Below are 13,612 nucleotides of genomic sequence, written 5' to 3'. Positions count from 1 at the left end.
CTTTAGTATTTTTGTTCTCACAAAGTTGCTGTGTTTTGTACTGTACTTGTTTTTATGTCATTTGTTGAATTAATGTTTGAAACTGACTTATGCACTTGAATAAAAATAATTAATTGTGGGACTTAATGAACAAAATATTTGACTTTTCAATTTTCTCAAAGGGCTCAAATAATATCTTTTGAAACATATTGTTACTCATCAAACTGAAAGATCAATAAATTAAACAACACTCCTTTGAAAGCTTAAAGCATGGTTTTTCCATCAGTAGCAAGAAAAAGAGACTTCAAGAAGACCCAGTTGAGATATTTCCCCCAAAAAATACCCTAAAATTTGTAATTAGAAAATTTTGGCCAACTTTGCAGATGAATATCTTTTCATCTGGGCATCCAATGTTAAATCTGGTGAATATATAGACATCATAGATATGGTTAACCCTATGAGGTTTTGGTGTGATTGGTTCATATGAAAAGCAGCAGTGGCCGGTCAAACCATGGTTCTCAGAACAGCACAATAAATTTTTTGGCCACTTTAAAGGCTTGTATCTATATTTAGGTACGGCTAAATTCCTGATTTTTGCCATGGTTGCTAGAACGTTTAAAAAAGCCCAGCAAAGTAGGCTCATTTGTACCTTCGTACATGATGCAGAGGTGAGTAGCCTCTCTTTAAAATCCCATAAGAATTCAACCACTGAAGATACTGAACTGAAATTTTGTATGTAGCGACCAAAGACCATATAGAACTTCCACATCAAATTTAATAAGATTTGGAGATGGCTGAGTGAGGACCCTTGGTCCCCTTGAAGTGGAATGACCACACAGTGATAATAGTTTTACAATGACACTGACATTTACGTTCAAGATCGCAATGACAGTGCATGCCATTCACATATGACATGTACAGGGACTACTACAGAATAATGTGAAATAGTACACAAATAAATAAAAATTACAGATGCAAGCAGCATCAAATCATTCAAGCCTGTTCGATTTTGAAGGTATCAGTCGACAGTGAGATGAGAGGTAAGGGCTTGAGTTTGTTGGTGCTGTAGCATCTGCATCCAATTGGCTGTTACTACATTGAGCTGACAATCTAACACAACTTATGAAATTTTTATGGATACTACAAATACCAATATTTAAACTGTTGTCATAGCAGTATGTATATTACCGTTCCAAGTCTCTAAAACTGATATACTTACTTAGATTTCTTACTCATTTCTTCGTCGTTGTTGGCACCTTTCGAATCAAATTATTTTTAAACTTGAGGCCAAACACAAAACCCCAAACAACCTAACCTATACACGTGTAAACAAAGTAACACACGTGAGTGAATATTTCGTGAACGTCTTTGCACACAGATAGACCATTTTGCAAAAGCCAAAGCATATTATACAAAGCGGTACGACTGAATTTTATTTTAGAACGATTTATTAACAAAACTGAGTTCCGAAAGATTACAGAGTGAACGTGAGCATGTTCTGACGAAACAAATTAGAAAGCTAAAGATGACGTTTCTTGATCATTGAAAGAAGTAGCTATAATGATAACAGCAGTCGACCCAATCACAAGTTGTTTTGCACGTCTTCCACAACACGGCAACTTGCTTGTCATTTTATTTTGTTTATAAAAGGTGTAGAAATCAGAACAGTGTGTAGGACTCGCATTACACTGACACCGATATTCGACGTCAATAAGGGGTTAGGATACGCCCCGCAATGGCCAAAACCGTATGTAATGTAGAGCAATGTTTTTTAAATGACGACTGGCGAAGTTGATACTCATGCGTCTGTCTCGAAATAGCGCGTTCGTTACGCAGTTGTTGCTAGAAGTGTGATGGTGCATGTGGAGTGTTGCCTTTTGTATAACGTGGGTGTGGTCTTGAATGAGCACACTCATTGCGAAATGTTTGAACTGTTGGTAACCAGGTAGAAAGCATTAAAATGTTACCATACCATGGAAAAATCGGTTTGTACGTTTTCTTGTTGTCCGTGCTTGGTGCCACCACGATTATTTCAACGCAAGTGACGGAAGCCGGGAATGTATGGTTATGGCTAATTGCTTACTATGTCTTCGTCAACATCATCGTGTTTGCAGCGTTTTCGGATTATGCATATCAGGTAAGTAGCAACGGATTGCGTACTACTGCTGGATGCTCCAAAATTAGTGTAACCTATAGCTAACTCCTAACATTTGGTAGTGTTACTGCCGGTGTTGTACAATAGGAAAAAAAGATGTGCTCAGTCAGGCAGCATGCCGTATTGAGATTACTATTCGCGCTAGGAGTAATGACAGCCTTCTTTCCGCACGGTCACCTAAAAACCCAGTAATTGTAATCAGTAATGCAACACGATTTCGTCCCCAGGATAGTAGTGATTTTAGCGAAGAAGTTATGTTTTGAGTGGGTCGTGTAAACATCTGACTTCTTCCATACAGTAACATGCTTACCATTTACAAATACATTAATCTCCCTCCCTCGTCACCCCCCCCCCCCCTCCCTCCAATTGAAGATTAGAGTCTCTATAGTTTTCTCATGCCTGGTATGATACAGGTTCTGTTAAATCAGTTACAATAGTACCAAAACGAGATGATTACATGGGAAAACATTGAATTTTTCATTGGTGAGCACCATCTACATCTATATCCTGCGAACCACCATGAGATCCATAGCAGGGGGTGTGCCCCATTGAACCAGTTATTAGGTTTTCTTCATGTTCCGTTCACGTGTTGAATGCAGGAAGAAGAATTGTTTGAATGCCTCTGTGTGTGGAGTAATTCTTCTAATCTTATCCTCACAATCCATAAGTGAGCAATACATTGGCAGTTGTATAGTAATCATTTAAATTGAAGAGTCTTCCAGTTCAGTTCCTTCATTATCTCTGACATTTCCCTGAAGGTTAAACAAAACTATGCCAACATAAGCAACAATCCAAGAAAGATAAAATATCAAGATTCATGATTTGATGCAGTGTTGTGCTATGTGAATGTCAGTGTAGTTTAATGAGAGAAGAATTTTGATATATCAGATTGTCACCAGTTAGCTTGTTTTTGTAAAGGCTTCACCAATAGATTAGTTTCCTACATCTTTAGACACACTTTCCTAGTTTCCAAATGCAAGTTATGTTGGTGCCAGTCGAGTAGCCATCCATGCTTCAATACCTATACAGCAGTAGGCCTATTGTATGATGAGATGCTGGAGTTTGATAAGCAGTATCCTTTGTTTCGCAGTGTTCTATCAAACAACCAAAGTCTACATAGTGATTTATGTATGATTTAGACTGTGTAATATTCCATTCGGTGTTTCTACAAATTATTACAGCCAGGTATTTGTTGGAGTTGAGGGATTCCAGTTGTGTAGTGTAATTCAGTTTAGTTTCTCTGCATTTTCTTTTGATTACCATGATGTGTAGCATCTTGGCAGGTTGTTTGGGAAAAGATGGCTACTAACTGGATAGTTACAAAACTGAATTTTTAGTTTAATGGAATACTACATGTTAGTGTTCCGTGATGTGTGAAATTTGACGTTTCTGGACCTTCAAAGTGAGTTGTCAGTCAGTTCGTCAGTTTGAAATTTTATCAAGAACTGTCTGAATATTTATGCAGCTTTTTTTTAACAGTAGCCTACTTCATTGTAGAGGAGTAAATCATCTACAAAATGTCTGTAGTTACTATTAATATTGTCTGCCAGATGGTTAACAATTTATGAACAACAATAATCCAACACACTTCTAGTTGTGGTGATAGACTGATCTGTAGTGCAGCCTGAGATCCAGGTTAGGATAAAAGGTGACATTTTGGCTGTGAGTAAGCAATGCCAGTGAACGTGAAAGCCAAATAAGTTAAGGAAACAAATTGACCGATAACATAAACTAATGTTGTACACCTGTGCCATATTGAAACTGCAAGGGGGCTTCAATATGTAACTTTTACCACTTCATCCATGGCTTTCAGAATGTCATATTAGAAATTTGCAAGTTGAGTTTTGCAAGGTTTATGTTGTGGGATCCATGCTGGTTGGCATAGAGAAAATCCTCTTTTTCATGATAGCCTATCTCATTATGTCCTGGAATTCTAGGATGTCACTGAAATTCGACATTCACATGTTTTGTGTATAATGTCTTCATCTTCTATATGGAAACCTGATTGAATGGCAACCTGTCTAGGTCTAGCATTATGATGAGTGATTACGGAGGGTTATTGAGGTTCATTTGTTATTTATTTTATTATTAAAAAATGTAAATGTCGTGTGGCTAGGGACTCCCGCCGGTGCAAGTCTTTCGATTTGACGCCACTTCTGCGATTTGCGTGTTGATGGGGATGAAATGATAATCATTAGGGCAACATAAGACCCAGTCCCCAAGCGGAAAAAATCTCCGACCCAGCCAGGTATTGAACCTGGGCCCTTAGAATTGACATTCTGTCGTGCTGACCAGTCAGCTACTGGGTACGGACGAGATGACATTGATCACATCTTTTTAAATTAAGTGAGGTGCAACCAATTGCAACATGAAATCACTCTAAATTTTTTTTATTTCGGTTGTGATGTAGAAAAGACAACAAAATTAAGAATGACAAAAACTCAAACTTCCTTAGTATTATTTGCAAATGCATACTGTAAACAATCACATCCTTCAACCAAAGGTTAAAACCGAGGATAAATAAAATGTCCTTTGTAGCCTCTATTGAGATGTCAGTTTCTTCCACTCATTTGTGGGGATATCCTGTTAATCTTATTCCCATTACCTATATTTGCTTGTCTTCTAGAAAGAACTTCGAGCATTATTCACACAAATCTCTATAGTGCAGTCGTGTCCCCCCCCCCCCCCCACCCCCTCCCCGCCTTCCCTGTCCCTCCTAAACCTTTCCCCAAAATTTCACATGTACTTCTGCTGTTTCCTGGCCTTACCCTGTGTCTTCACATGGTTACTGGTTACTGTGTTATTCTGGATTTTGCAGTGACAGTGACACAGAGTAGTCAGGTGCCCTTCGTCCCCCCCCCCCCCCCCCCACCCTCAGTATAGGTTGAGGTGTTACATGTCACGCATATTACTCCATCACCTTTGCCGGTTTGCTGACACAGGTTGCAGCCTTCTGCTATTTAGAAGGCTCCAAATTGTAGTGTGTACCATGGAGATGTGTAACATAACCATGTTTGTGCTTAAGAAACAGTGTGCAGTAATAGAGTTTCTAACCACAGGAAACTTCGCCCCTCTCCTTTAGCATGACAATGGCAGACCATACACGAGCACTGCGACATGCGCAACAATACAATGCTGAGAGTTCATTGTCTTCGATCATCTTCTGTACACACCTGATTTGGCTCCATCTTATTTTCATTCGTTTCCAAGCTTGAAGACCACCTCAGAGGCCTTCACTTTGATGGTGATGAAATGGTGCAAGCAGAAGTGAGGTTGTGGCTCCATCAGCGAACCGAAACATTCTACAGTGTAAATACCAACAAGCTGGTCTCTCATTAGGAGAAATGTTTTTATTGCCTGGGTGACTATGTTGAGAAATAAATGTGTGTGTGTGTGTGTGTGTGTGTGTGTGTGTGTGTGTGTGTGTGTGTGTGAAGAATAAAGATGAAGAATGCTAGTAAACACAATATCATCTGGAATCGGACATTTCCCTTGACCTATATAGCTCAACAGCAGCTATAAATTAAGTTCAAACACTTCCCGAGGCCCATATAGCTCAAAAACATCTCCCGATACCAATATCAACATACACAGCCGTACATTGGGATCAAACACTTCCCTTGACCTGCGCACTGTTAATTTTATCCGTCACAACATACGAGCACCGACATGTACGCAAGAAATTAGTTCCGCATTTGTGTCTTTCTGACATGTGTGTGATAAACGCAGAAATGCGGCGACATTATTACCGTATGCATCCGAGTGGGACTGGTGTGCTATTATTGTTTTCTCGGCTGCCAAACGACAAACCCAGGCAGACGTCCATTTGACAGTGAAGAATGTGTAGTGGACGTCTGTCAAAAACTGCCACTGTGGAATGGCGCACCAAGTTTCGTGCTGTTCACAATTCGAGACTAGACATCGGTCAATCTGGGAGGCTGGCCTCAATTGGGAGGCACTCGGGCACCTGCCCTGTAGCCCAGATCTGTCCCCATGTGATCACACCGTTGGTTCCTTAAAAAAGGCCTCAAAGGATTGATGATTCCTTTCAAATGAGGATGTGCATCAGGCATTCAGACTTCTTCACACAGCAGGACACAGCGGTCTGCCGAACAGGTACCTTTAACTCGGTGCATCGGTGCGATGATTGCCTCAGTGCTCACGGCGATTTTGTCTCATCGGCATACCGATTTTGGACTGTATGGACTTCGACTGGAAAGTTTTTTATCATTTTTATAGCTAGAAAATAATTACTTATTTGATAGTCTTTTGTTGTGCCTGTCTGTGACTCAGCATCTCTGCTATAAGGTGAGTAGCATGTATCCTTTTCATAATATTGTTGATAGGAACACTAGTCATCTCCAGACTGTGTGTCTACTGTACACTGTACAGAATGCAGTAAAATGTGTTTGTACTCTTCCACATTCAGCATTTTCTTTAGTGTAATAAGAGGATTATACTCAAACCAAGAAAAGCACCCCCCACCCCCACCATAAAACCACCTCCTATGTTCTTCACTGTTGGTAACACACAAGATGGCATGTAATATTCTTCGGGCATTTGCCAAACCTGTGCCCTTCTGTTGAAATGCCACCAGATATAGCGTGAGTTGTCAATCCGAATCACTCATTCTCAGTCATCTGCTGTCCAGCGCAGTCACTCTTTGCACCATCTCAAACATCACTTAGCACTAACTGTAGAAATATGTGGCTTATGAAGAGCTGCTCAACTATTTTATCCCATTCTTTTTAACTCCGTACATATTGTCGTTGTGCTAACTAGACTTGTGGCAGTGCTATCAAATTCATAGGTGGTTCTTTCCACTAATTTCATTCTGTGTTTTACAACTACCCTGTATATTGTTTGACAATCTCTGTAAGTACATGAGGTCTGTGTGGTCTCAGTTTAGCTCTGGTCATTTCATCACATTTGCACAGACATATCACCGATAGTCAACTCGGGCAAGTCCAGACATGTTGAAATGTCTGTGATGGACTTGATACTTGGGTGAAATCCAGTGAATACTCCACATTGAAGGTCACTGAGCTCTCCTTTCTAAACCATTCTGCTATGACCAATTCTCTACTGACAGAGTATCTCCTTTTCATCCCATCTGGTAAGTCTTCCCTGACATGGGGTTCTGGGTGACTTTTCCGAACTCTACCCCTTTTCCTAAACCTCTCCAGCCCTTTCCTTCACCTCTCTTCCTTCCCCTTCAACCATTCTGTCAAAAGGAACCACTGACTCTGAAAGCTTCCATAGGTAAAACCTTTTCACATGTGTGTTGTTCTGTCGCCACTTGGTGAGTAGATTTTTCACCTATCCATTTAAATTACGTTGTCAAAAATTGGTTATTTTTTTGTTATGCCACAACCCCATTTGTATTGCTCAGATAGGGATTGTAAGGACAGTGTTAGATTAATTACAATATGCACAGAGGCATTTAAACAGTCATTCTTACTGCACCCCGTGCATGCCAGTGATACATACCCTCTGTCATACACTACTCAAAAAGTGGTTTTCAGAGTGTAGAAGCAGATGCATATAGTGAGACCTCGTTTTAAAATTATGATGAGATTACAGATATTCCATTTCTGATGTGAGGTATTGGGCTGCACGTGTACGGGGGAGCCAATGAAACAGGCACAGCACGTGCTAGTCCCATAACTTCTCTGCTCGTAACAGTTGCAGATTCTTAGAAGGAGGTAGTTTTACGAGTGCTATGCCAAAAGTTTTTAGCAGCCCATAAACTGTAAGGTGGAGGACAATGGGGTTGTTTTCATTAGAAAGAGTGAAATTTTTCGACCATGGGACGTGCGCGATCAGCCCCTGGCTAGCGCTGATCCCCCCACAGCGCTGTAAGAAAGCAGAGGCAGTGGTGAGTCAGAAACGGTGCTGGATGGAGCCGTCGCGTCGCGACTTTCGCGCCGTGATTTTTTACGATTTTAAAAAGGGTTTAAGTGCCGGAGAATGCCATTCTTCTTTGCTGCGTATTTTTGGTGAAGCTTTCCCTTCTAGGGCCACAGTTGAAAATTGATTTCGCGAATTTTCAAAGGGTCGGCTGCCAATTGAAGATGAACCTCGTTCCGGTCGGCCAGCAACAGTTGTGACTCCTGAAAACATTGATGCTGTGAGGAAAATGATCAAAGAAGATCCACATCTTACATTTTGCGACATTGAAGGGACCCTAAATATTGGATCAACAGCAGCACAGACCGTCGTTCATAGTCACTTAGGCCTTACTAAGAGATGTGCCCGTTGGGTGCCACATTCCCTGACATAAAGCCAAAAGAAGGTGAGAGTGGTCTTGTATCGTTTCGTGCTCGAAAAATTCAATGAAGAGAAGTCCCAAGACACCTACAATATCGTCACAGGTGATAAAACGTGAAACTACCATTATGACACTGAAACGAAGAGACAGTCTTCTGTGTGGTGCTTTCCAGGGGAGGAACCACCCAAAAAAGTTCGACAAAGTCGGAGCTCTGGAAAAAAAGATGGTGGCAACTTTTTTCTCAAAGATCGGCCATCTCACCTCTGTGACCTAGGACACACGTCGTACAGTCAATGCTGAATGGTACACGAATGATTGTCTTCCGAAAGTCATCGCCACATGGAAGTCACGGCATCCAAAGTCCAAGAGTTGGCACCTTCTGCTGCATCACGACAATGCACTGTGTACAGGGCTGCCAGAACGATGAACTTTCTGGAGAAGGAAACAGTGCGAGTGTTACCCCATCCCCCCTATTCACCTGACCTGGCCCCCTGTGACTTCTTTCTGTTCCCTAAGACTAAGGAAAAAATTCGAGGGCAGCGCTTTTCATCGGATGAAGAGGCCATTGCAGCATATGAGAATGTACTAAGTGACATCCCAAAAGAAGCTTGGACTGACACATTTTCTAAGTGGTTTCAGAGAATGGAAAAATGTATACAAGCTAATGGAGAGTATTTTGAAAAGTTGTAAACGTTTTTTTGCAAATAAATTATTTTTCACACATTCTGCTAAAAGTTTTCGGCATAGCCCTCGTAAAAGTGCTGTGCAGAACAGAAAGCATTAGCTTAGAACTGTGAAGTACGGTTTTAAGTGCCCTAATTACGAGAGGGCCATCCAGTAATGACTGCATATGGAGTAGGTGGCAGTCGTGGTCTTTCATAGCTGATGACACTCTGGGAGAATGTACCGTGTGTCCGAAAACCTCCCGTACATCTTGTCAAAACAGTGTACCTGTCACTACTGACGTTACCTAGTGTATTCCCGTGAAAATCAGAAAACTTACCGTACATTTTAATTTTCACCATCATCTTTGAAGTGCTCCCATCCCACTCTTACTCGATGTTTCCAGTTATCTTCCCATTGCTGGAAGAGTGCTGTAGATCTGCTGACTGAATTATGTGGAAAAATAGTTGCAGTATTACTTGAATGGCTGCTGTGGAGTGAAAGCACCACCCTTTCAAATTTAATTTCATTTTTGGAAAGGAGAAGTAATTGAAATGGGCTAGATCGGATGGGTAGGGGCAGTTGTCTCGTTTTTCCAGGAATTCCCTCACAGTGGGCAAGACGTGTGCAGATGCATTGCCATGACGGGGCAGCGAGTGTTTGTTCTCCCATCTTTCAGACTGTTTGCATGTAATGGCTTCTGTCAGTTGCCTCAAAACATCACAGTAGAACTTCCCTGTGACTTTCTGACCACACAGAAGAAATTCCTTACGGCAATTCTGCAAACTAGTTGATTGTGCTGCGAAGGGCTGTGGAGAGGTGGTGTCTTCTATTGGTAAGATTTAAGTTTACATGGTCTTAACTGTACCCTTTGATTCGTCAGCATTTATGATTGTAGACAGGAAATTTGGGTCGCTGAACCTCTGTTTGCAATTCAGCGTCAATATTGGCATTCAAAAGACGCGTGGCGAACTTCGCTGCAGTTCGTCACGTGTTTAATTCTTTAGGTAGAATGCTTTGATATCTGGTATGAAAGTCCAGTGATTTCACAAACATTGTGGGTTGTTTGCCTCCTTTTCTTCTGGATCACTTCATGCACTTTCACCACAATTTCCGTAGTTGTTCATGACGGTGGTCGGCCCAACTATTTCTCTTCTTTTACTGGCTCCTGGCCATCTTTAAATCACTTGGACTGCTCAGATGTTCTTGCTTGGCTCAAAGCTTGGTGGGCCCAAGCTGCAGTTTTGTGGGGCTTGAAATAAAACCTGAGGCAGATCCTTTATTCCTTCAAGCCAGCCAAATCAAAATTTGCTGACACAGTAGAACACAGTGTAAAGAAACTGGCCAAAATGTTCACACGAAGCACTCGCAGAGTTGGCATGTGACAGATTGGTAGTTGAAACTGACAACTAGAGGCACTTAGTGTTGGAAAATTATATTGCTGATTATGTGCCTCCCTGTCTTTTGTGGCATCAAGAGAGCTTCTCAGAGAGTTGTGCCTCAAAAGGCTTCCTTGTCACTTTTCACAATTTTTCTGTAGTCTTTTACTGACATTGACCCACACAGGGCTCCATTATTCAATATAATGAATTGTCTGATGTGATAAGATCCAGACATTGTGAAGCTATTTCGGTGGGCTAGATAGGTTGTTGAATCACGCTTAATCCGGCATCTTTCTAGCAAAGTGTGTTGGAGCTCCATCCTGCTGTAACCACATCTGATCCGCAGTACCCTGGCCTTTGAGCTGAGACATTAACCCTAGCAATAGCGATGCATTTCCATTAATGAGTACTGCCAACAAAGAGGGGGGGGGGGGATACTTGAACCACAAAACAAATACAACTGTTTGTCCGAGCAGGCCTCAGAAGGCACAGCGGCGCCAACTGACTGCCGTGTCACCCTCAGCTGGCAGGCATCACTGGATGTGGAAATGAAAGGGCATGTGGTCAGCACACAGCTCTCCCATCCGTTGTCAGCTTTTGTGACCAGAGCCGCTACTTCTCAGTCAAAAAGCTCCTCAGTTTGCCTCACAAGGGGTGAATGCATCCAGCTTGATAACAGCACTCGGCAGACCTGGACGGTCATCCGTCCGAGTGCTAGCCCAGTCCAACAGTGCTTTTTTTTTTTAAATATTCATTTCGTTAATTGTTGTTCGTTTTTATGAACAACACACATTTTAAGTTCTTAGCTGTAAAAAAATTGCCTCTACCACATGGGGGGGCCTTGAGATTTTTGACAATGCCAATGAAATTTTTAACTAAGTTTAACTGAAAAAATTAAAACAATTATAGAATCTGATAGAACAACTCATTAAAACCATATATATAAAATAGAAAGAAACTTCCACATGGGAAAAATATATTAAAAACAAAGATTCCAAGACTTACCAAGCGGGAAAGCGCCAGTAGACAGGCACAATAAAATAACACACACACAAAATTTCAAGCTTTCGCAACCAACGGTTGCTTCTTCAGGAAAGAGGGAAGGAGAGGAAAAGACGAAAGGATGTGGGTTTTAAGGGAGAGGGTAAGGAGTCATTCCAATCCCGGGAGCGGAAAGACTTACCTTAAGGGGAAAAAAGGACAGGTATACACTGGCGCGCGCGTGCGCGCGCGCACACACACACACACACACACACACACACACACATATATATATATATATATATATATATATATAGGCATTTTCAATATCTTTGCCCTTAAATACGTCTGCCTGCGTCCGTATATGCGTGGATGGACATGTGTGTGCGCGAGCGCAAAACCGTCCTTGCCTCCCCCGAGGCAAGTCCTTCCGCTCCCGGGACTGAAACGACTCCCCACCCTCCCCCCCCCAAACCCACATCCCCCCCCCCAACCCACATCCCCCCCCTTCCCCCCTTCTCGCCCCCCGACGAAGAAACCGTGGGTCGCAAAAGTTCGAGAGTGTGTTTGTGTGTTTGTTTGTTTGTTTCCCCCCCCCCCCAATATATTTTTTCCATGTGGAATGTTCCTTTCATATATAAAGAAACTTCCACACGGGAAAAATATATTAAAAACAAAGATTCCAAGACTCACCAAGCGGGAAAGTGCCGGCAGACAGGCACAATAAAATAACACGCACACACAAAACCTCGAGCCTTCGCAACCAGCGGCCGCCCCGCCAGGAAAGAGGAAGGAAAAGGAAAGATGAAAGGATGCGGGCCCCAAGGGAGAGGGCAAGGAGTCATTCCAATCCCAGGAGTGGAAAGACCCACCCTAGGGGGGAAAAAGGACAGGTATACACTCGCTCGCGCGCCCACATACACAGACACAAGCAGACACATTTAATGGCAAAGAGTTTGGGCAGAGATGTCAGTCGAGGCGGAAGTGTGGAGGCAAAGATGATGTTGAATGACAGGTGAGGTATGAGTGGCGGCAACTTGAAATTAGCGGAGATTGAGGCCTGCTGGATAACGAGAAGAGAGGATATAATGAAGGGCAAGTTCCCATCTCTGGAGTTCGGATGGGTTGGTGTTGGTGGGAAGTATCCAGATAACCCGGACAGTGTAACACTGTGCCAAGATGTGCTGGCCGGGCACCAAGGCATGTTTAGCCACAGGGTGATCCTCATTACCAACAAACACTGTCTGCCTGTGTCCATTCATGCGAATGGACAGTTTGTTGCCGGTAGATAGGCACAATAAATAAAACACACACACAGAATTTCGAGCTTTCGCAACCGGTGGCTGCTTCGTCAGGAAAGAGGGAAGGAAAAGGAAAGATGAAAGGATGTGGGTTTTAAGGGAGAGGGTAAGGAGTCATTCCAATCCCGGGAGCGGAAAGACTTACCTTAGGGGGAAAAAAGGATAGGTATATATAGACACACACACACACACACACACACACACACACACACACACACACACAGACACAAGCAGACTTATGCCTTTAAATATGTCTGCTTGTGTCTGTATATATATATATATATATATGTGTGTGTGTGTGTGTGTGTGTGTGTGTGTGTGTGTGTGTGTGTGTGTGTGTGTGTGTGTGTGTGTGTGTGTGCGTGCGCGCGCGAGTATATACCTATCCTTTTTTCCCCCCTAAGGTAAGTCTTTCCACTCCTGGGATTGGAATGACTCCTTACCCTCTCCCTTAAAACCCACATCCTTTCATCTTTCCTTTTCCTTCCCTCTTTCCTGACGAAGCAGCCGCCGGTTGCGAAAGCTCGAAATTCTGGGTGTGTTTTTTATTTATTGTGCCTATCTACTGATACTTTCCCGCTTGGTAACTCTTGGAATCTTTGTTTTTAAAATTTAAATTTCACAACTAGATAGCAATATTTAGGAAAGGTAGCATAATGTTGGTATTGCTAGGATTAGTCACATTTTCTACATATCTTTCATGGTCCCCTCAAAGTCTGAACAGGTATCATGATGGCTACCTAACACTTATCGCAACATGAGGCACATAGTTTTCTGTCTCTTGCTGCTAGTGGGGATTTTCTGTAGACCAGGAAACCACATTCCACATACATGGGTGTACTGTGATACATTCCACGTTTGTCAGAAAATAACACACTTG

At 42.3% G+C, this 13,612-nt stretch overlaps 2 protein-coding genes across 2 annotated transcripts in view; one reads left to right on the top strand and one right to left on the bottom strand.

Annotated features, from left to right (window-relative positions):
• Positions 1 to 1,287, bottom strand: part of LOC126294980 (something about silencing protein 10) — a 177,341-nt gene extending 176,054 nt beyond the window's left edge. The window contains exon 1 of the mRNA XM_049987214.1: positions 1,199 to 1,287. Coding sequence (XP_049843171.1) covers positions 1,199 to 1,215 — 17 coding nt within the window. The 5' untranslated portion in view covers positions 1,216 to 1,287. The remainder of the gene's footprint in view (positions 1 to 1,198) is intronic.
• Positions 1,288 to 1,688: 401 nt separating this feature from the next.
• Positions 1,689 to 13,612, top strand: part of LOC126294981 (protein-S-isoprenylcysteine O-methyltransferase) — a 42,131-nt gene continuing 30,207 nt past the window's right edge. Inside the window, exon 1 of the mRNA XM_049987215.1 lies at positions 1,689 to 2,116. Coding sequence (XP_049843172.1) covers positions 1,940 to 2,116 — 177 coding nt within the window. The 5' untranslated portion in view covers positions 1,689 to 1,939. The remainder of the gene's footprint in view (positions 2,117 to 13,612) is intronic.

Source organism: Schistocerca gregaria, chromosome 11 (genome assembly GCF_023897955.1).
Source record: "Schistocerca gregaria isolate iqSchGreg1 chromosome 11, iqSchGreg1.2, whole genome shotgun sequence".
In the NCBI taxonomy this organism is placed as follows: Eukaryota; Metazoa; Arthropoda; class Insecta; order Orthoptera; family Acrididae; genus Schistocerca; species Schistocerca gregaria.
The sequence above is the reverse complement of the archived record's forward strand: the minus strand, read 5'-3'. Positions and strand labels throughout refer to the sequence as shown.